The sequence below is a fragment of the Seriola lalandi genome, unplaced genomic scaffold (genome assembly GCF_002814215.2).
Source record: "Seriola lalandi dorsalis isolate HSWRI2012SDOR001 ecotype SW California unplaced genomic scaffold, Sedor1 jcf7180002054470, whole genome shotgun sequence".
Lineage (NCBI taxonomy): Eukaryota > Metazoa > Chordata > Actinopteri > Carangiformes > Carangidae > Seriola > Seriola lalandi.
Window position 1 is genome coordinate 1,601,304 of NW_019525023.1, and position 23,834 is coordinate 1,625,137.

At 42.0% G+C, this 23,834-nt stretch overlaps 1 protein-coding gene across 1 annotated transcript in view; it reads left to right on the top strand.

Moving 5' to 3' along the window:
- Positions 1 to 23,834, top strand: part of itga9 (integrin, alpha 9) — a 47,355-nt gene that overhangs the window by 18,176 nt on the left and 5,345 nt on the right. The window contains exons 16-26 of the mRNA XM_023411727.2: positions 13,589 to 13,741; positions 14,602 to 14,678; positions 15,148 to 15,295; positions 18,901 to 18,987; positions 19,202 to 19,281; positions 19,490 to 19,573; positions 19,990 to 20,098; positions 20,203 to 20,310; positions 21,620 to 21,745; positions 21,931 to 22,050; positions 22,139 to 22,234. Coding sequence (XP_023267495.1) covers positions 13,589 to 13,741; positions 14,602 to 14,678; positions 15,148 to 15,295; positions 18,901 to 18,987; positions 19,202 to 19,281; positions 19,490 to 19,573; positions 19,990 to 20,098; positions 20,203 to 20,310; positions 21,620 to 21,745; positions 21,931 to 22,050; positions 22,139 to 22,234 — 1,188 coding nt within the window. The remainder of the gene's footprint in view (positions 1 to 13,588; positions 13,742 to 14,601; positions 14,679 to 15,147; positions 15,296 to 18,900; positions 18,988 to 19,201; positions 19,282 to 19,489; positions 19,574 to 19,989; positions 20,099 to 20,202; positions 20,311 to 21,619; positions 21,746 to 21,930; positions 22,051 to 22,138; positions 22,235 to 23,834) is intronic.

Sequence of the window (23,834 nt, forward strand, 5' to 3'; positions counted from 1 at the left end):
GGGGGGGGGGGGGGGGGGGGGGGGGATTACACCCCCCCACCCCACCTTTCTCTCAGCTATAACATACAGTGAAAACACAGGGCTGGGGATATAGCATCACAGCAGGGTGCTGGGCTGCTGTTGTGTCAACTGGAGCTGCGTGCTGGCGCTGCTGATGGAAAACCCTCACGTCAGGGTTGATTGCTCAAGCCCTGATGCGTGAGGGCCGGTGGAAGAAGGCCATGAGCTATTCTGAGCCACTCTCACGTTTGTAAAAACTCTGACCATCTGTCGACCCCGTTTGTTGACTTTAAAAATTAAACAACTTTTAAAGGACCTCAGTTAACGGCAAGGTTTAATAACGCACTGTTAAAGTTGAATTTGCTCTGCGTAATGTACATGAAGCAACAGGATGCTGGACTTTCCACATCTGAAATCAAGTAAAAAAAAAAAAAAGACGCTGGACCGGCCACTCAGTAAATCATGTAGTACTGAGAACATAAGTTCATAACAGGAGTTATTCAGAGAGCACAGAGTACAGAAGCTAATAGTTCAATCCTAACATTTTTTTTCTGTAATTCTCTCTGAAATTATGCAACACTTTCACGTTGATCATTTTAAACATGTTTTCATTGGCATCGACTGACAGCATACCAGCCCTCCAGATGGACTTTGTTTGGTTATTTTTAGCTAAATAAACACCATGCAGGCTTTTTCTTCAGTTGTACCTCACATTAGGGAGGGAAAGCAGTTCCTAGCAGTGATGACTGATGAATGATCGGGGCTCAGATCAGACCAGAGGTGCAGTGCGTGAGATGGAAATGAGTCATTTAACAAGAGAACCACTAACTTTAAGCGGAAATTCTTCAGTTGTATGTGTTGTGTTAAGTCATTTTGCCCTGTCGGCATGTGGAGTAGTCTCTCTTCTTTTTGTGCAAGCCAGAGCACTTGTAGTGAAATAGTTTGAAGGTTTGGAGTGTTATTCATGTGCAAATGGGCACGGCCTCAGTAATTACATTTTATTACAGCGGCAGCACCGACAGAAATCTGGAACAGTGCAAATTCTTATGAGACAGATAACTGACTTTTTACATGCAGACATTTTTTTTTTTTTTTTTACTGTTCACTACCCTACTGGTATCTTCTGTATGTGCGTATGATAATGGATATTTATACCATCCGTACAGCATGGTATATATGTATACATGCCATCCACAGAGCCATGATGCTAGCATTAATAAAAAACAAAACAAAACAAATGAAGTGACACCAGTATTCAGATCATGTTCTGTGCTTTGTTTATCTATGTATGCCTGCCATATGTTGAGTGGAGTGCATCAGTGTCTGTAGATTTAAAGTGCAACAGGTGTAATGTCAACATTACATTGAGATATATGTCTAACTTTAAACTATAAAGCATTCATTATTCACTGTGTCACATGCTATGTGGTTGTAGGCTGGCCTTTACTGCTCACTATGCCATGATTTATTGCTTGTCATCGTAAACATGTTTTGAGTATTGCTTTGGTAGATGTTCTGCGCTTCTTCCTTGATCACAACTAGTGGCATGTTTACATCTTTGGCGAGTCATCCATCGTCATATGCGTGGTTGGACTCCAGCAGTCCCGTCACAAGGCGCACGTGAGCCTTGAAATCATGCCAATAGCCGCTTCCATTTGTGGTCATGAGTGGTATTGTGCAGCGCTGTAGGTTCAGCGCAGTCTCCGAGGAGGAGCTAAAATAGGCAGCGAGAGCCCTGCCTGTAACAGTTGTCTGTTTAATTTAGCTCGTAAAGTATCCTGCTCACTTTCCTCTGGCCTATATTCCACTGAGTATGTGGCCTATATCTTATGCCCCCCTAACATTTGCTTGGCACCACTGGAGTATTTAAAGCTCCATCAAATTTCATTCTAAAGACTGGCTGCTGTTATTTGGGCATCTGCAGTATAAACATCTAACTGTCAAGGTTAAATGCACTGAGGCCATCTCCAGTCTCCAGTTGCTTATTACTGAATGGAAAAACCAGATTATAAAAGCATGTTAATGCATGAGATTTTCAGACCGGGTAGATGGACTGATGATGGTCTATGAGGTTAAAGAAGGAGCCAGGAACTCGTCTGTGTGTCTGTTTGTTTGTTAGCGTCACATCTCATTTCTACCAATCTGTCTTTGACATGCTGTATTTTGTTAGAAAACAAAGCCTGAAAGCCAAATGATAAACCAACAAACTGCAGCTTTACAACTTAGAGAATAAATCTCTTAGTGGGGGTTTGTATTCTGATGCATTATCAGGTTCACTTCTAAAATAAAACACGCTGCCTGTATCCACAAATGGCTGATTTCTGAAATTAGGCACAAGCAGAACGGTAAAGTCCCAACAGCCAATAGTAGAACTGATATGATCAGTCAGTTTATACATAAGTTGTTAATCTACAACGATGATAAGTTATTAATTAAAGCTTCCAGCTAAGTATTGATAACTAGTATTTTACAAATTAGATTTTTTTATTTGATGAACTTGGGCACTACCACTGATACGTGAACATGAACAAAAATGGGTTATTTTGCCTACAAAGAAAAGAGTGATGTAATCGTTGTATGACACCTGCAACACAGACAGCTGCAGCAACTCAACTGATTAATCAAGAAAATAATCATTTATATTGTTGACAGTAAAATTATTGTTATTTGCAGCTTTAGTCAGTTTAATTTGATTGACCAGAAAAGGCTTCAGAGGTTCATTATTGACACTGACCCAAGTCTCAAACTGTTTTTACAGACATTTCGCTGGTTGCCTTACCTTGTTGTATCTGTGGCAGACAGTGAGATGAGGCTCAAAGAATGTAACTTCATCCCAGAAGATCTGGACAATCAAAGTGACGTAAAAGAAAGATGCTGTGATGCACTTTTCTGTGATTGACGGCTTACTTGACAGTGTTTGAAATGCCTTATGCAGTTAAGCCCACTAATCTGTTCCTCAAAGTAAGCCAAAACAAATGTGAAAAATCATTTGCACTCACTGTTTGACCCAATTCTGCTCTCCGCAGACAAACAGGAAACTCTGGGGAGTAAAGCAAAGCAGGAGATCCTGTCGCTGCATCCCTAAGAGTCTCCAGCTAAACAAAGTCCCAGAGCCTCAACACTGTCTGGCACGTGGAAACACCAGAGCTGGGCCACCGCCACAATGCCTGTTTTGTTTGCCTCTTTTACAGTTCAATAGAAACGTGCAATTCCCCTGATGCCGTTGCCCCGGTTTCATTTACCTCAGGCCAAGAGATCTGATACAATGAAAGCGTATAGCAAGAAGGTAATCAAACCCAGCTGTTTCTATTACACATGGCAGCAAGTCAAGCACCTATTTATAAAGAATATCATGAAAAAAAAAATACTACAGCAGTGCGCTGCAATAATATATCAAGTGGAAAATGTCATAGACACTGTTGCATAAAATAAGTTGAGCTGAATCCTTTTTCCGTGAGAATTAGTGATAACATTTACTGGATTCTGAAAAAGAGCTATTCAGGTTAATTTTAGCTCAGGGTAATATTTTGGTCAGGATTTCCCTACATGGTCATGCCAGAGTGAACATTAGACACTTCTTCTCCAGGCTTGTTTTGGGAGTGCATGACTTACAGACTTTTGTTACAGTAAAACAAGTTACATTTCCCATGTACTTCTTCTCATGCGTGTGTATTTAAGATATAAGTGAGCTATTATTTTTGGTATGGCTGCTCATTAGTCCTACCCTGTGTTGTTGCCATAGTGAATCCATCGTTGTTACTCATATCAAGACGGCACAAATTTGATGATTTGTTGATTTTGGCAGCTAGGCATGCTGGGTAGAATGTTTCCGCAGTCTTTTGGCCGCGTTTCTGCCACACAGTGCCATTGCAAGGCAGCGTAATGGGTGGCCAAGTCTGACCACAATGAAAGAGTTTCTCTTGCCATGTTTCCCGCTTCCACTGCAGAGGAAACGTGCATGCGAGTGTTCAGTGTGAACTCGCGCTTGCGTGCACAGTCAGAACGTCATGATGCGATGGTGCCTGTGCTTCACCAACCAGGATACAACAAAAGGCTGCTTCATCACTTTGCATCTTCTTGACACTTCCTTAACTTCCTGGCGGTGATGCCGTCATCATTTCCCATTACTTGACCCGTTTGTTAATATTAGTGTATATTCCTGATGCGGTGGCGTCAGCATCAAAATTCTGCTTCCTGTATAAATGGGCAAGATCCGTCACAAAGGAAGCAAAACAAATGTATACAGCAGACATTTGTTTATGTGCGGCAGTGACTCTAACCTGCCCTCATTTGACTAATTTGTGCTGCAAGTTTTGTCTTAAACGCCTCCAACAATAACAGTCATGTAAAAGTGCTCCAGGGTTTGTGCACAGTGACGAAATCAGCTGCAGGAAGCATCTGGAGACCTCCTCTCTCACCAGGATGGAATAGACTCAAGCTCACAAACACAGTGAACTCCATAAAAAAAAAAAAAAAAAGAGCTGCTCCTTCTTGCTGGCATGTCATCTATCAGCTGGTGGGTTTCTCCTGAGAGTGAAATGCAAATTTTCAATAAAAGCTTGTAATGACAAGACATGACATGAGAAATCAGCAGCTGTGAACTGTTGTAAATGAATCCTTATTCTTTCACTGTTCTTCTTTAATTAACTGAGTGAGAGTAAAGATAACAAGCATCCTGTTTATGTAGAAGGAGTATGTATCAGGATGTTGAGCGAAGTTAATCTCTCAAACACCGGAAGTCTTCAGATGCTTGCTGTTTTTTCTAAATGGCAACAAAATTCAGTAATGTAATTCTGATGCTTTTAGTTTAATAACTTTAGGAATAAAACACCATCTGTGTCTGAAATCTCTCCATATTTGCTGCCTAGGACACTATCTTCACCCTCTGCCATTATATTTGAGTGTCTGAAATCATTGTGATATTTCTTATTATTTGTAGTAGCACTATTAGTTGTCTTCCCATTATTGCCTTAAACATAAAACTGATTTAAACAGTGACTAAGTCCACCTTGTTCATGTTTGATTCTCAAACCACTGAGCTGCTTCCTTAAAAGGACCTCATCTGGATTCTTCTTTTTTTTTTTTTCAGCAAAAGGTTTGTTTTGCTTCTTAGGAGAGCCTTGCATGTGTCCTTGTGGTGACTCCACACTCATCAGTCAGGTTACAATAGAGATCAGCGAGGGGTTAAAGGTAGATAGACATGATGATGACGGGAGCCCTGGGTCAAGAATTTGGAAAATGAAGAGGCTGTAATACAGGACCGTTTAGACTAATTTACTGCTCCTGAATTTCTAGGGCTCAACTTTACAGCTTTAGGGTCATTTCAAGAGTGTAGACTGTTGTAATTCTCTCAAATGAGATGCAGTAATAAGACTGAAAATAGCACAGAAGCAAATAATGTGTTGAGAGTATCACAATGTGGGAGCAGAGTGGAGAGGAACTGAGATATGAGACGTCCGTGTATTTATAGGTGGCTGGCTGGATTTCTTTTTTTTTTTTTAGACCCAGATATTACACTGATATAGTTATAGTTAGAGTTGGCGTTAAATCAAGTTGTTGTTGATAGACTGTAGTAAAAATAACACGCTGATGAATTTGGTATGTTTGAGCAGTAAACCTACTCCATCTGCCAATTTCCACCGGGGAAATGAGGCACCTTTCTCTCCTCCTTTATAAATCCCAGCTGTGGTTTTAACTGTCCAAGGGTCAAATGTTGAATGCCTTCTTCATGATGCATGTGAGACCATAAAAGTTTCCTGCAATTTGTGTTTACGTGAACATTGTTTTAAAAAGCAATAAATTCAATACACTTGGATCCTCCGAGGCGTAAGAGACGTATATATATCTCCTTATCTGCACCCATGGGATCTTTATGGAACGGAGAGTCGTTTTACTGAAAGTCTCAGGCAAAGAGGGGTGTGTGTGTGTGTGTGTGTGTGTGTGTGTGTGTGTGTGTGTGTGTGTGTGTGTGTGTGTGTTTGTTTGTGTGGTCCAGATTGTGAACATTGGTGTGTGAGACGAGGATTTTGAATAACCGTCAGTGTGTACTTCTGCAAATAAATGTTTTACGTGCGTGATGCGTTGAGAGCAACATGGTATTTATTGGTATTTATTCACGACGCGGCCTCATGCATGACAGTACAGATGGTATACGTTTCCTGTCAGTTACGTGACGGTGCTCCTCTGTTTTCGCCAGGAGGAAATATGTGTTTGCTCATGGGAGACGTTTCAACACACTGGCGTATCTAGCAACACTCAGTCTTGCTAAAGGTTAGGATTTGGTTGAGTTATGTTTTCACAGAAACAGCAGCCTAAAAATTGTACAAAGGATTCTTTTAGTTTACAGAGGTCTGTCTTTGAAAATATACAGCAGCATTTCTTTGTGTTGTTTCTCTTGTATCCTATTTTTCTTCGCGGCAGTGAAGGTAGAGGGGAGGCATTCAAGTGTTTGATGTTTGTCGTAAATATCAAACTGGACACAAATCAGGGAAAAAGTGAAAAAAAAATGAGACAGTAATGATTTGGAACATGGAGGGAGGGTAAGAACGGGGAATGGGGGAGATTTAGAAATGAAGAACAAAATATTATTCTACATTCAAACGTTATGACTCCATGACCATGTGACAGACTCACACTTTCACTGTACTAACAATTCTGATGTTAAAATACACCCCTGTCCTCATTTTTCCATCCGGTCCAAATGCCACAATGATGAGTGAAGGGGTTTTAATTTATTTGTGCAAAAATTCATTGTAGGCAAGACCAGTCCACTATTTACTGAAAGCATGATTTACTCCTAATTACCGTGAGTGTACAGCCTGGTAAATCCACACATTTGTTTTCATTTCTAACCAAATTATCTTAATAAGCAGAACCATCCCTGGCTTTAGCTCTCAGTAATAAGAACATATTTGCCTTTGGTACTAGGCACAGTGTTCAGCAACTCTGGGCTCTCTGCTGTGCGCACGTCTGAAATGCTCCGTCAGTTCAGTTTGTTTTCTGGGCAACAGTTTGTTTTTATGCACAACAGGTTGTGGAGTGTGTGAAGTGTGTGATTTATCAGGTTGGTGTGTGAGGCTGGACAGACATCTGAGAATCACAGCGTCTATTACTAACATCAGACAGACTGAATCATTTTTCCAGCGGTCGGAGTAAACATGGCTACATGTTGAATGAACCATTTTCAAAGGCATACTCCATTTATTTGGTATGACTGGTAATATGGCATTTTCACATTAGTCAGAATTATTTGGTTTGGACAGGATGAAGGGATTAAAGTATTTGTCGACTTGTATCATTTTTTCCAGACTTGCTATTAAGAACATTATTACTTAAATAGATTCATGTCCTTTTTTTCAGACAAGACATCTTGCTTAATAATCTATATTTCCATATCATAACACAATATCAAATGACAGGGTGGAAACAATGTGACAAAGTGAAAGGAGTCGCTTATAGTGATGAACCTACAGAGACTGATTACCTCATTTACCGCTCATTGTTTAGCAGTTCACCTAAACAACTTTGCTTGTCTGGTTCAAACACACTGTATCTTGTCAGCACCAATCAGCAGTGAGCAGACTAAGTTAGCGACCAGGTGGTGAACACAGTGGAGCATTCAGCAGCTAGAGAGCCTGATATTTCCCTCAGGACTTGGTGAAGACCAAAACCAGAGCTAAAAGAAGAGTGAATATTGGACTTGAATTAATGAGTTGGACACAGCTGTTTCACAACTTGTTTCTGCTGCTACCAAGTGGCCAAAAAAATCAGTTATTGCAGATTTATAGCTACACTGATGATGTGTTGATGTTTTTGCAATGGATCAGATAACTTCATGTGATTTGAAAGGAGTCACTAGTGATAAACCCACAGGGAATTATAAAGCTTCTTTGCAGTTTTGTTTAGCACCTTTGAGCTCACTGTTTTGATTTTACGGCCTGCAACTTTACAGTTTTGTCGTTGCCATTTCCACCCTCAGCAGGCAGCTCTTTTCAGTCACAAAGCTCGGATAAACCCACCGTATTGTGCCACATGTGAAGGACCAAATAGCAGACAGACAGTGTGAACACAATGGAATAACTAGATATTCCCCTCAGGAGTTGTTAGCCCTTAGCAATCAGCTGTCAGAGTTGGTGGAGACCAAAATAGAGCTAGTAGGAGAGTTAGTGAACCATAGGTGGCCAGAAACATGATTCCAAATGAATGCTAATGTTGCTTGGTGTCAATTGGATGTGTAGATATGACATTTAACTATTGAATATGATAAATATGAATATGTAACTATTCACTTACAGGTTTGCAAACTCAGCTTTATAAGGTGATCAGAGTTGGGTTAATAACTTGTTCTGCTGCCTCTAAATGTAAAAAAAGAATGATACTGAAATAACACCAGCTAATCCTATATGATAAAAACATATGTAAAGTGACAAAAAAAATACAAGATCTATTTAACTAAAACTTACAAGAGGCAGAAAAACACTCATTTGAAATGACAGGCCAAAGAGCGCACAATAATGGATGCAGGAACTGAAGGGAAGGCGCATTTAAAGTAACAAAACAACAGGAGGAAAAGGACATAAACAACAGGACAAAATGACCAGATTTAGATTCTGCACTGCACACGTCCTCACTCAGGAGTCCTTGACATTGTCTTTGAAGGAAGGTATTCATGTGTTATTACTGATTGTATGCCCTGGCAACAGCAGTGAAGTGAGGAGCTGCACCTTTGGGGGTTTTAGCAGAATGTAAAGGGTGTGTTGTTGGAAATGAATGAAGTTCACAGCAGATAAATCAAGTAAGATGTGATCAAACCAAAAAGAATTTAGTTAAATATGAAGATGGACCATGTGATTTATTAATAGATCGCTAATCTTCTGTTTGATGAATTGCAGTTTTTTTTTTATTTTAAGAAGCTATGGTGACAAAGCAGATACAGACTCTGATCATTCTGCCACAACACGTGTTGTGAAAGATTTAGGAGCATTAGGACAGAGTGAAGCAGTTCATAGCTGACTTCTCCAAAAAGGTTTCTAAGCAAAACAACTGGATGACACTCTTTCCTGCTCCTATACAGTTTGTTATTTCTAGGCTTCCCAACATCTGCTAACCTATTGTGAGATGAGCAGCTGCTAAAGTTTGACCTGTAGTCGATCTGGCGGAGGGTTACACACTTAACATTTCGGTAATAGACTCACTTCTAGACTTTTTTCAAAGACGAGCTGAGATAAACTGCTTGAGTGCATGTCTGCCGTTTGCTGCAGACATTACTGTAAATTCTTCCAATTTCAAGTTGTCTCCCTTTGTCTCAGTATACACACATAACCCTAACCTTTGACAGGCTGAATCCATTCATCACTTAACTAAAAAGCTTTTAAGATTCCCTGGAGTTTAGCCCTTGAATGAAATGGCCTCAACCTGCAAGTCGTCCAAACAGCCATTGTCCTAAAAAGGAGAGCTGTGTGCGCGTTTCGCTCACGAGTTAATAAAGACTTCCCACGGCCGGGCTTAGGCTATATGCTTTTGAGGGAACGGTTTGGCTGAGAGAGAGGCTCTTGCGCATTTCAGCCAAGCATGAGGCGTTTAAACTGAGGATCAGAGCCTCTTGCAGCCTTACGTCACCCTCCCCGCACCCACCACGGCGGAGCTGCTCTGTGAGCATGAAGAGGGCAACTTGGTGCGTTGCCATCCTGTTGATCAGATTAGCATGTTAGAATCAGAGCTTGCAGCACTGAAGTGCAGCTCAAGTACAGCTCAGCTACAGTTCAGGTTGACATCTATAAACTATGTTCAACTAAGTCAGGTTCATTCATACAGCCGCAGTTTCTATGTTGCTTAAACATGCAAGCATAAATTGTAGGAAAAAAGTCATACAGGCAGCTTAGAGGGAAATCAAGGGGAAAGAATGGTTGGTAAGGGGGTGAGTTATTCTCTGCTGCACTAAATGAATGTGTCCTGAGTGTGAACATAAATATGGAGATAGTGTATTGCCAGAAACCTTGTTCCGCAAAGAGAGGGTGTTGTGAAAGTGTAGGTGAAGGTTTGATTCCCAGTTGTTTTCTTTCAAAACACGCAGAGTGGCAAGCTGTCCTCTTTCCTGTGAGTTAACTATATGAATATGCATACTGGGAGGAAGAGTGTGTATCAAGTGTGTCATAAAAGATCCGCACTGCCGTGACATGCAGATTTTGGTCCTATATAGTTGAGAATTTACAGTTTCCAAAGTATGGTGGGAACTGCTGGAAAACAGCTGCTTCCCACTGAGTTTGCTGGCATCTCTACAGTATGACTGGAACCATTAATAAGTAATTTTGTCCATGGGATGATGAGAGGGTTCAGACTGTTTTTAGGTGATCCATCTAATCTACCTTTTTTATTGGCAGTATTTCCTACTCTAGGGACAATGTAAAAAAAAAAAAGAAACCATTCAATCAAAAATCCTTCAACAATCACACTATGTGTAAAATTTCACTTTTGCATGTGTCAGATAGAAATAAATGACCCAAACCTGATGAATGGGGCTGAAAGAATCACGTACACCGCACTAATGACATCAACATTATAAACCCCGCCCACAAAGCTCTGATTGGTCAATTGTTTCTCAACAGTTTCTCAAAAACAATTGCAGTGCTTTTACTGTGTTTTACTTTGTGAAAAAACAGTTGAAGTGTTTATCTGTGACATGCTAAACCACAGTGTGACTGAGCGCAAGTAGAAAAGTCGGTCAAAAGTCATTAAGTCGGCAAACTGGCTCATTAGCTTACTATAGCCATCATCAGCTACTGGCCAAGGCTTTTGCAGCAAAACCCCCTGACTATATTAAACTGAGCGAGGGTGTGTTTTATTGCTCATGAGTTCAGCTTTTTGTAACAGTATGTCAGAGGAAGAATGTTTTTTTTTTTTCTTTCAAATGCCATACACTATTGAAACCTCCTGTTTCATATCTCCACTTTCATTGTAATGTTCTTTAAATAAAATAAATCCCAGACTTGCCGTATCTGATCTGAGATCAGATAGAGCGGCCTTTATGTTTGCATGAGGATTTACACAGTGGAGGCCTTTAAGTCGAGAACGACCTGTCACAAGTTTTCTCTTGTAAACTTGCTGTCATGTAAGGAACAGTTGTTGGGTTTCTCTCCATAAAATTATAGGTAGCAGGCAGTTAACACGAGCCGGTGTCCTTCTCAGCTGGAGCTCAGGAACTCCTCTGTTCCATAAATACAGGAATTAAAAGCAGGGTCAGGAGGGAGTAAATGACCGGACCAGGGGCGTGGATTTGGGTGGGGCAATTGGCAGCATTGATCAAGGGATAATAAAAGCTTAGGCCAAGTGTTACTGAACAGCCTCTGGCAATTCTAATCTAAGCTTTCTGTGAATCTTGGGAGCTCTCCAGTTAGTTAACAGTCTGTAGGCCTGTGCTTCTAGAAGAAAGTCATCCTGTATCTGCACAATAATAGATCCCTTCATGCACAATAATAGATCCCTCCACAGCACACTACTGTAATGGAAAGATTATGCCTATTTACTTGCACATAAAAGTCTCTCTTAAAGCATGAGATTGTGCAAAAACACAGCTTTTCATTTCAAGTCATTATGTCCCCCAGTTCTCCTGTGGCTTGTGAAAATGTGAGATAAGCGGTGGGAGTTTGGGGCTGGAGACCCAAGCAGTGAACTCCCAGGGGGTCAGTTCACTCAGAGGCCAGAGGACAGGGGCCATTTCAAGCTTTCTGCGTTAATGGCTACTGAGGCCGAGGGCTTTGCCAGTGCCTTACATTGTATACACCACCACTCGTCCAGCACTGACTACCACACTGTGTCATGTTACCTCCCAGCTGAGCCGGCCTACTCTTAGAACAACACCGTCTCTGTACCTCCAATGAGGCATGAATTGTACACCAGGGATGGATGTGAGGTCAAAGTCTTTTTTGTCATCTGCGTTACCCTGCCTTATTTGAGCAGGGCTACTGTGGTGTAGTGGATAGTGCCGGAACCAAAATCTGTATAAATGAAAGAATTACAACCCTTAAAAACTCACTTAGGTACAGTGTGACAAAGATTAGCTTGCTTTAAGTAGTGCAGATGCGTGAGCTCACTGCTAAGAGTGTTCAGTATTACAAAGCCGTACAAATCTTTATACTGTCCTCGATACCAGATCTGGTACGCACATGCTGCCATCAACACTTCCTGTACATGGCGAGCTGCAGCCCGTACACAGGGGAATGCTGCTAGCGTAGCATAAATGCTTTTTCCCTGGCTCCACTTTTCAAATATGATTTTTTGTTTGTTTGTTTTGGGTCTTATGTGATAGTAAATTAAATACCTTTGGGTTTTGAACTGATGGTTGCACAAAACAATTTGAAGATGTCAGCTTGGGTTTTGGAAAGTTTCATAAATGAACAAATGAGTTGATAAAGCAAGAAAATAAATAAAATGCTATTTCCAGCCCTATTTTCAACCGCCAACTGTAGAGCCAACCAGATAATGACAGAAAATCGCTACAAATTCTTTGATATTATCAGCAAAGCCACGTTTTTATCTGTGTCCAGCACCATTTCCCAAGTGAGCCCCAAATCTTCTGTTTTTGTCTGTTCACGTCCTGCACTAACGGTTGCTCTTTCCTGCTGTAACTCTCTCACTGCTGATGAGTTGGGTGGGTTCTGCACTGCTGTTGCCTAATGTGTCCAAAGCCCAGACCGGCCCTGCCCGAGGAAAGAGGATGGGTGGGTGGACACTGGAAAAAGGTCTGATAATGGACAAAAGAGAGAAAGCGCAAAAGAACAAGTGGCCTAAGTGACCACCGGAAAACATAGGAGACCCCTTTGTGTTTATATTGTGGGTTCGGCTCCGTGTTGGTAGACATCAGCTTGGAAAAGGGACGCAGGTTGCCTATGCGTGTGTTTTTGCTGCAGTTTTTAGACATTAAGACGAGAGTCAGACACACCAAGCCTTCAAAGAGCTGAGCGTGGCTATAATGGACAGAAGAGATGAAAAAGCAACATCAGTATCTGCTTTTCCCATGTATGTCTTTCAGCGCTGTCATCTAATGAAGATATGGGATTTGATCGCATTTAGCTCTGTTTTCATTCTGTCTGCATTGTTTCCAAACCCGGTGCCAAATTAAACACTTCTTTTGTGGTCTCAGATGGACCCGCCAGAAACGAAAAGATAGCTCTCAGAGGCAGAGCCAGCAGGTTTTAAAGAAAGAGGTCTTCATGTTCACTTTGCTGAAAACATTTAGTGGTGGCCCTGTTATTACTACTTTCAGCAAAATGACAGAAAAGAAATATATTGATCAGAGATTAAGGTGATCTTGTGGTTTACCGGTCTACTTACATCTGCATACAACCATGGGGATCTTTTGCTCAGTGATTACAGTGATAACATTATATCCACACTGTATAAAGTTCTGATAATCTGCAGTGTGATCAGTCTTTGCTCCAGACGTCAGTTAGAGAAATATGTTAAATTACCATAATCATCCGGGCTGTTACGTGCCAGTTCTTGCTTTGAGGTTAAAATTAATTCTAACAGATTTGTGTCTATGGTCGGGCAAAATTCTTTGCAATAGCCTTGTGCTTTATTGTCTCTATAGAAAGATGTGAAGGACGTGTTCACGGCCATCACGTTCGAGGTGGCCTACAGCCTGGGGAAGCATGTGCTGACGGGACACCAGGAGCGAGACCTGCCCGCGCTCACTCCGGTGCTACGATGGAGGAAAGGAAACAAGATCGCAGTGAGGAATGAGGTAAAAAAAAAAAAGGGATTAATATGATATCAAATGGAGCTGCTGAAGGTCTCAGGGCATCTCATTTTCATTTTCATCACTGGAAAAAAAAGACGGTTTAAAAAAAAAAGTGCGTAGAGTGAAAAGATCATGATTATTCTCCTGTTAAAGCCGCTTTCGATCTCATTTTTTATTTACCGTATCATCCTGCACTTTTATAGATAGTGCAGTTTCATGCAAGTTGCAACAGTGTTTGTTTTATGTCAATCTTGCTCTCGTGTCAAGAGGAACACAATTATTCTCTAGCAGTTCTGATTTTGATACAGTTAATTTTCCTTTTTTTTCCTGATTTGACTGAGGTGAAATTCTTCTCACACCTGACATAAGGACCACAGAAGGAATGAAGGAAATAGCTCAAATTGAAGTTATAATGATTTGGTGTTAGTTACCAGCTTATTATTTTCTGTGTTAGCTTTTCTTGAGTGGAGTCCAAAAAGACTGATTCATTTATTTTCTTTGCAACCACCTCTAACCTGCCCCACATGTGTTTCTCCACTGTCTGCACTTCTTGAAAAAGTGAGGGATTTGCATCTTTCAGCACCTACAGAATCCATTTATCTGAAACTCACTGAACTTCAACGCTCGAACTTAAGTTTCCTTTCATGATTTAGCCTCAAACCAAAGCTCATCCTTTGACTAATTAAAATAGAGATCAGACAGAGTATAGACTTCAGGCCCTCCTGGATTAAAAAAAAAAAATCTCCTGGATAGCTCCAACAGCAACACAACACTGCCCCCTAGTCTGAATATGAAGTCAGTGTGTTCAGTGCATGGACAGCATGAGGTCATATCAACTGTGTACTTTACTGTTTCCTCTTCAGACTTGGTTTGAGAAGAACTGCCTGTCAGACGACTGCGCTGCAGACCTGAGGCTTCACGGGAAACTGTTGCTTTCTGGGTAAAAACTTTCAACTTCATAGTTTAGATTCCTTCCCCGTCTTTGCCTTTTCCTCCTGTACTGAGGAAGCAAGCTGACGTCATAGGCCATGTGGGTGTGGGTAGTGGAACCATGACGCATGCTTGGAGGATATCCATATGTTTTTCCATAGTTAGGGAGTTCCCTCTCTTTTTATTGTGTGTCATCTGCTCTCTGTGCATTTAGTGACAGTTTAGGTCTGTCATGGTAACCAGTTGTCATTTTTCTTTCTTGTGTATATTTGTTCTTCTGCAGAAACAATCACATACTCTATTTTAAGGGCTCTCCTCTTTGTTTACTTATTTTACAGTAAAAATTTCGAAATAAAACAAACTTACTTCCCTTGTTAATATAAATCTTCGCTCACTGTTCCTCCCTGTAACATCCCACAGTTGTTATGAGAAGTTTATTTATTTTCTTAAATACATTGTTTACTTTATGTTCCCATCAGGGTGCATAGTAAGCCACATTTGGCCCTTGGGGGAGTGAAGAACGTCTCCTTGAACCTGACCATCTCTAACGCCGGAGACGATGCCTACGACACCAACATCTACTTCAACTTCTCCAGAGAAGTTTTCTACATCAATTTTTGGCAGAAGGTTTGTTGTGGCTCCTGGAGAATCTGTTGCTTATTTACTCAGGTGTTCATGTTTATCTCTAAAATCTGGTGGGGGGTTCTGAGGTTGAAATGATACACATAGCCATATTTTACACGCACATATCAGCTGAATATCGTCAGTTTTCCACTGAGATGTACATTTTCTCAGAGACGGTTTATTTAAAAAGACTGATGATGTGTCAGGAGCTCAGTCTAAACAGTGAAGCGTACAAAAAGACAGACCTGCGTGAACTTAAAGCTTCGACTGAGCCATAAATGCAGCCCTGTAGATGAAAGGATGAAGAGCCCCAGCAGCAGCAGCAGCAGCAGCAGCTGTCCCGTCTCACAGGGCAGCTCCTCTGGCTGACCTGTCATTTTTTGAATCATTCAAGACAGACGCACCATGTCAACAACATATGAGCTGTTTTCATGAGAACAAATCACATACTTCATACTGCCTCACGCTTGATTTATGCACCATTCAAATTGTTTCATTATTCAGTGTCAAAAGACTCCCATAAGGCCGTGCTGAACGGGGTAAATGCAGCTTTGCAAAGGATAATGACTGAGGGTTAATGGAGGTATTGATCAGACCTGCCCCTCACGCTTTTTGACCTGTAACAGAAAACTATTTCAGCATCCTGTTAAAGAAATATCTACCCACTGCCATCCCACATTAAACCTGAGAGATTTTCCTTGCGACCCCACAGTATGTGGATGGATTTCACAGCAGCCACCTCTGCCTCCGCTCACGTCTGTTCGCTCACTTGTCGCAAAGAACACGGCAGGTCCGCTCACAGCTGAGAGAGACGCCACGTCAGACGGAGCGCAGGATCAGCATCCATCAGGAAGGCTTTTCCCCCTCAAGACGGACCTTATGTTTATCCACCAGCTGGGTTTTTTTAACCCTGTGATGGATAGGACCGTCTCTGTAAAGCACCAAAGCCGTGGCATGATTTAAAACCCCCCAACAAAGCAGAAATTGAATTTAAATGGAATACATGCTGCAGGCAACTATTAGAAAAACAGTGTTTCAGTTTCAGTTTCATAGCTAATCTAATGAACCGGGCTGACATTAAGTATCAGGTTCCCGGCAGCAACAGGGCCTCATATTGTTTGGGAACCTGATAAGTCAGGATGGCCTTCTGCACAAAAGGGAACAGGAAGTGAAGAGTATGAAGAGATGACAAAGAGGCCACTGAGCAGATTTACTGCCGTATGCTCTTTGAGACATTTGTAATTACTGCAGGAGAAGTCTGAGGTGAGAAAGTTTCTCTCAATCCTCCCCTACGGCTTTGTCTCCAGTGAGCAAAGCGCGGATGTGTACTCCCCTCATATTTAAGAGTGGGGTGTGTTATCTGTGTTGTTCTTGCAACACAAGCTGTCAGAGAGCCGTCGAGGTGAATTGGTTTCAGGAGCGCTGCCTCCCCTCCCGCGGGACACAGAGACTGCTGCGCCGGCTTCTGTGTTTTCTTTTTTTATCTCTCAAATGTTTATAGTAGTCTGTGTTTTTTTTTTTAAGGGCAGAGGTGTAGCAGATGTTTGCACATCACATTTCTGGCAGTTACAATATTAAAACACTGCTCACATATTAATGTGGCAGTTTGCAGATTTAATGCACTTAAATCTGAAACTTCAGTATTATATTATAGTTGTGTTTATTGAAATGGGCTCATTATCTCAACTCAACCACTCTGAAAGGGACCTTCTTCCGTAATGAGTACTTTTACTTTTAATACATTTTGCTTGTCACACTTCTGTTTACTGAATTTACATTTTAAACGCCGGACTTGTAAACGAAGATCTCACCATGATCCTGTGATCATGGTGAGATATTACCGCTTTCACTTGAATGAAGGATCTGAATATTTCTTCCACCGCTGACTTCTAGTGATTTAAACGTTGGAAGAAATGAGCATCGTGGTGAAGAGCCCAGAAATTGGGAATGCAACAGAGAAATGTGTGAGGCTGTGAATTTCAGCGGACCTTTCAAGAGAATATATGAACCTCTGGTTTTCTTGGCTGTGAAGCGCAGCTTTGCACATGCCACGAAAGCCAAAGGTAGCTCGTCATATAGAGAGTACGAAGGAGGCGATGACAGTGGTTTGGAAGAGGTAGACCAAAGTAAGGCCAAATGTACAAATATCAGTGCATCTTACAAATTGGATGGAGGTGTAAAGATACATGCAGAACATGCAGAACCGCGGGCCTCCTGTGTAACGTCATCCTCACTGACATACAGCTCCAGTAGAGGCTTCAGCTGACACTAAAGCAGGGTAAACAATCACGGTGATATTTAATGGTCCTGCCACTTGTGAAAATCTCAGCATGTATTTGTTCGTGACAGGGAAAGAACAGAGAAAGTAAGCAAAGAGGAAGAAAGTGAAGAAGTGCTGAACAAACAGACTCTGTCGTTTGGAGGCCCGGCACACCATATGTCTGAGTGCTTTGCTCTCTCTCAAGGGCTGCCAGGTGGGTGATGGGTAAACAGGCTGACTTCCCCAATCCTGCCCAGCCCCACGGGACAGGCGGTGTTTGCACAGCAGCATGGAGGAATACAGGAAATAGAGGAAATTCCATCATTGCCAGTTGTTCTGGGGTCTCTCACCCCTTCTCACCCCCACAGAGCCGGCTCTAGTCTCCATGTAAAAGGCAACAGTGCTTATTTAAGCTGACTTAATGAAGATTGAGGGCACAGCCACACCCCAGACTGACACTGGGAATCTGCTGAATAAGGGGAATGGGAGTGTGGATGATATGTGGATGGTTATATACCTTTAAATATGTCAGCAGAGACACAACCTTCACGCCTCTTTTCTTTATCACATTTGGAAACATGTCATAAACACAGGCTCGAACCGGGCAGCAGAACAAGCATGCAGATATTTTGTATGACTTACTTTAAGCCCCCTGCTAAATCTTCCAGAAGCACTAGTCTCCTTTTTTTCTTTTTTCTATTTTTTTTTTGTCATAACTGTGAAGTATCTCTGCCGTCTTTCATGCTCCTAGCACACAAGCTCGGCTGACAGACTCTCACTGAACTCCGGCTAAAAGAATTCTTACTCCTCATAGGGTCAAGGCCCGAGTGTTTACACAGCGCAGCCGGTGAAGCTCCATATTGTTTAGACAAGCTTCCAAACACACAGCCTGGAGGCTGTCCAATTACCCACCCGCTAAGATGTGTGTGTGTGTGCCATCACCACTTTGTACATTCTTCATTTAACCTAATTTGGAACTTAAATAAGACACGAGAATCTATTCTTTTACATATATCGTCTTTTTCTAACAATGAACTTTGCACATACTGTAAATGTTGGCAGGTGTGTGTCTGTGATTGTGTTTTTAAAGCTGCAGCAGACTTTTTATCATGCATATGTAGTAAATTACATTATCGATGATATTTTCATTAATGTTACCATTCAGCCATTGCAGATGCTTTTTGCCTGTGAACTTATCTAAACTGATTGTTCCCTGTCACAGTCTGCGTCTCCTTGACTCTGTCTTCCTCTTTGTGTCTTCTGTCTCCATGAGTGTCACCCACTCTGTCTCCAGTCTGTCTGTCTTTATCACTCCCTCTCACTCCCGTGTCTATCTGTCTTTTTGCAGGAAGAGAAGGGTATTTCCTGTGAGCTTGTTGATTTGGACTTCCTCAAATGCAGCGTGGGATTTCCCTTCATGAGAGCACAGACTAAGGTAGCGCCGAGCAACATGGAACTAAATTCACTATGTCAAAATTTCTGAGTAAAGCGCAGTGTGTGGGTGTGCAGAAGGTGGTTGTGTTTTGGCATTTTTGCATGAAAAAAAAAAAAATGCAGCATCTCACAGCAAACATACTGTGTCACATGGAAAACAGTTTCATGTTTGAGAGTGCAGTCAGTGACATTCTGGTTTGTCTTTTTCTCTTCAGTATCATTTTGCAGTGATTTTTGACACAAGTCAGCTCTCTGGGGTGAATGACACATTGCAGTTCTTAGTTCAAGCAAAAAGGTAAGTATTAAGGGTCACATTTCAGTTCATACCTAACAATACTTTAATGAGGGTTTCCTATGAATTAGAATGCAGATTTATACTCATAAATGTGTCTACCTTTATGCCCCATAGAGTAAATATGGTTTTCATTGGTGTTTGTAGAATTCAATCCTGTGCTCAAAATTAAAAATGTCTGAATAGCTGCATTGTTACTTGTTTGTTGTAGCGCCAATCCTGAGCACAAACTCTCCGACAACAGTTTGGACCTGTCCATTGCTCTGGTCCATGAGACTGACACAACCATTACTGGGTAAGAACAACCGCGTTCCAGTGGAGACTTGAACTTATTGCCCATCTGCTTGCTCTTGGGAATAGAGGGAGTGCTTTTGTCAGTATGGAGCACATCAAGTTGAAAAGCCTTATCTCTGAACGCTTTATCATAGCCCTGCTTCACAGAGAAGGGAGAGAGATGTAAAACAGCCCAAATCTGCCAGAGCTCTGACATCTGATAAGACTGCTGTGTGTGCGCTGTCTTTAATGTGGAGGGAGGCCTCAGAGCAAAGCTCAACTCTCCTGACTTATATCTCAACTCCTAAAGAAAACTCCAACCAACAATGTGACTGAAGCCAGAAATTTTTATGACACTGTTTTTAATAATACTTCTATGCGCATTTAAGCCTTTTTTTTGTTAATGCATCATCTGGTATCTCTCACCGTTGTCTGTAGGGTGGTGACACCGAGCTCCTTCGTGTATGGAAACTCCATCGATGCCTCGCGATTCGTCCAGCTGGAAGACATGGAGTGCAACTTTCAGCCTCTCAATCTCACTTTCCAGGTACTACTATCGCAGAGCATATAGGATTTTCAGTATTTTTTACGTTTCCTCATCTATATTCACTTCTCTTTTCCTTTCACTGTCTCTGTGTGATGTGGTTCCAGGCCATAAACAAGGGGCCCAGCAGGCTGCCTGGCTCCACTGTGGACATCAGGATACCCAACCGGCTGGCTGGCAACGGAGCTGACATGTTCCACATCATTGAAACACAGGTGGATGCCAACAGCAGTCTATCTACATTATTTATCTAGCCCAAATCCTTATTTATTAGTTTATTCACCTGCAGGCAGCCACATTTTTATTTCATTTATCCAGTCCATGCCTGTTGGTCTTGCTTCCCTTTATGGCATAGTTGCCTGTATCCACCTCAGAGGACACTTTTATGTACAGAAAGCTGCTAAACGGGTGGGCTTTTTTGTCATGTCTTTGGCAATTTGCTTAGTGTGAGGCGCCAGTGGGCCAGTGAAAATCGAAGCGAAAGTGTTGACGTTGCTACTGAAGCTAGCAGACCATTTTGTTTCACAACATTTTGCATTTAGATAAAGAAACACAATACTCCCGCTGGGTTTAAATGTTTTCTTAACCCTTGCATTGCTCCCTTTCATATAGGTAGATCATGGGGGAGCTCAAGCTGTTAATTGTATTTTCTGTGAATGGGCAGACGGGGTTGACTGTATCCCACCCTCCTAGATCCCATCTGGAACCACTTTCAGGGGATCAGACAGCTTGCACGAAATGGGAATGGGACACCTGCAGACCTGGCTACTGCCCCGTACCATCCCCATCATAAACACTGTTAACACTGCGTCTGCCCTGTGGCAAACCGGACAGTCGCACACTTATACTTTATAGCAGATATTCTTACATTTAATACAGACCTCCATTTGTCCAGACATGATATACAAGCTCCTGTCTGTTGCTCCATATGTTCTAGTTCTTCCGCACAAAACCCTCAATCGTCATTATTTATTGCAACAATTCTGTTCTTGTGGGGAATTCACCAGGTTAAAGTCAGTGGAGCCTATGAATCTTCACACCAACAATGGCAGCAGTAACATAGGACATGAGAAAGCGCAACAATTAAAGCTCAGACATGCTGGGTGGTAGCAGAGTAGGCAGTGTGGAAGGCCAGAGGAGATTCCACCTCCAAGCTTTAGGTGGGACAGAGAAGAGGGTAAAGGGGAAGTGCTCCCCGGGGGACTGAGCAGTAAAGCAGACACCTCTAAATCACTCCATATGGGGAATCTGTCTGGGAGGGGTACCAGCTTCTCGTTGGGGAGAACTTCCTGTGAGCCCTGGAGACCTATAACAATAGTGGGATTGGGCCAGTTTAGTTGACAAAAGTGCTTGTGTCCACATTTTTGCTGTCAAACTCAAATAACCCTGGTTTCCTAAATCTTCATGCCACACATCCTATATTAACTCAACTCTGCTATACTTCATTTATATTCATCAGATAGGATTTTACCTAAAATCTAAGTCAACACAACTCTACTTTCCTCTACCACTGATATGTTTCAGGTAGCCGAAGGTCGAGGCAACTGCACCCCTCACAGGAACCCAACACCGTGCACCATCCCCCAGGACAAAGAGAGCATCTTCCACTCCATATTTGCCTTCTTCACCAAATCAGGACGCAAAGTCTTGGTAAATATGCAGCCCTCACATTACACTTTGACATTTCAGAGGTCACTGACAGTCACCCCCTGTGAGGATTCTTCTTCTTTTTCTTTTTCTTTTTTGCAACATCTGTTCATCACACATCCTTCTCTCTCCCACACACTTTCCTCCCCACCCTCCCTTTCCTCTTCTCTTTTTTTTTTTTTTAAAAGGACTGTGACCGGCCTGGTAGAGCGTGTATGACAATTTCCTGCAGTCTGGGTCCACAGTTAAAAGAAGAAGCATTGAGCATAGATATAAAACTTCTGCTCAACACTGAAATTCTTAAAAGGGTAAGAAAAGTGTCAAAAGCTTGATAAATTCATTTACAGGTTCTTGTAATTCTAAGAGCAACAGTAATCCCCCCTTTTTAACCCACAGGATAGCTCCTCAGTGATCCAGTTTGTGACGAGGGGCAGTGTGCAAGTCAATGACAAGGCAATGGAGGTGCCAAAAGGCCTGCCAGAGGACATTTCTGTGAGTATATCAACAGTTAATGCACCATCTACCTACACTGACACCACTAATACAATTCATAGAACCAAAAACACATGTATTGTATCTATAGAGTATCATTGGTGAGATTATTATGCGTAATCCACTTAAAGATGCTCTAATCAATATTTTTATATATGTAATGAGAGAATTATCACCACACGCTGCAGTTCACCTCAGCTGTTATTACAGTTTTAGCACCTTTCAGCTCATTGATGTAGTGTTTATTGTTTTCAGTCGCTTGCAACACTTTCAGTGACAGCAGAGCTATTTTCAACAAAAGAAAAAAAAAAAAATTAGCGATTAGTTGGTGAACATAGCGGAGCATTTAGCAGCTGAAGAGCCTGATGTTTTTCGAGGCTTAGGGCTTCGATTCTGGTTGAAGGACGGAATCTCGATCATTTATAAAGGGTGTGAGTCCAGGGAACAGCTGGGAACTGTAGGTATACTGCATGGCACGTTATATTGGCTGTTTTTCGGGGTCCTCAGCTGTGCTCGAGGGCGGACCCTCCCCCCACTGTTGTTTGCTGAGTGACTGAATGGCCCGGCAGATCAGATGTGATGATTATATTGAGCACCCAGTATGCTTGCAGTGGGATCTCTCAAGTGATTGTGGTGCCGCAGCCCCGCTGACCCTGAACTCCAGACGTGCTCGGAAAATTCAGACCTGCTATGAATATGTCCATACCATGCCAGTCTTTCGACTCCTAGTGAGTGTGCTCATTCCAGTGACTATTACCCCGCTGGGTTTTAGTAAACACAGTTACCTCTTCCCTCAGGATCACTGCTGGCTAGAGTACACACTGCAAAGTATAATTTGTGGTCCCTGGTTGTATTGCTCGCAGCAAGCCTCCTGCTTGTCAGCAGAATGCCACACTCGCTTTTTATCACCCGTGACATGTCAACAAATCCATATGTTTATTTTGCTGTAAGTATCCAAGTCACACACTTAGCATCACAGAGCCGAGTTGAACGAACTTAACATTCAACCGCACGTTCCCAGAATTAACCGATTGCACAAGTTATATCAGGAAAGTCAGAGAGCAACGTCCAGTCGAGCTTTCATCTTTTTTGTTCACGCAAGCACTTTGGCATGCATAACAACAGTTAGATTCCAGAGCTTGGAGTAGGGGGGAGGTGTTAATGTGGCGAGCTATTCAACAGAGAGATTATTCTTCGCTTGTCCACTTAGTTTTGTCTTGCCTCACAGTTGGCGTCTCATGCCACATTTGTGTTCAAATCCCATGCAGCACTGAACATCAGAGCAGTGACATTCCTCAGTCTGCTCTGAGATTGTGCCACCATTGTTTGCAGTAACAAATTAAACAGAATTGTGTGACAATTGGAAGAGTACACATTATTTGCCTTTGTTTACGATCATTAGTAAATGAACTCATCTCTTTCATGGTCGTAGCGAATGTGTTGTTTTTCATTTAAGGCCTGAATGCTGACATTAAAGCAGGCTTAGCTGTGGCGCGGAGTAATGCAATTAACCACTGCTAATTCAGTGCAAATTAATTTAAGTGATGAAGGTAATTGTTTTGGAAACAACTGATATACAGAAATATCAAATAGCTTCAAA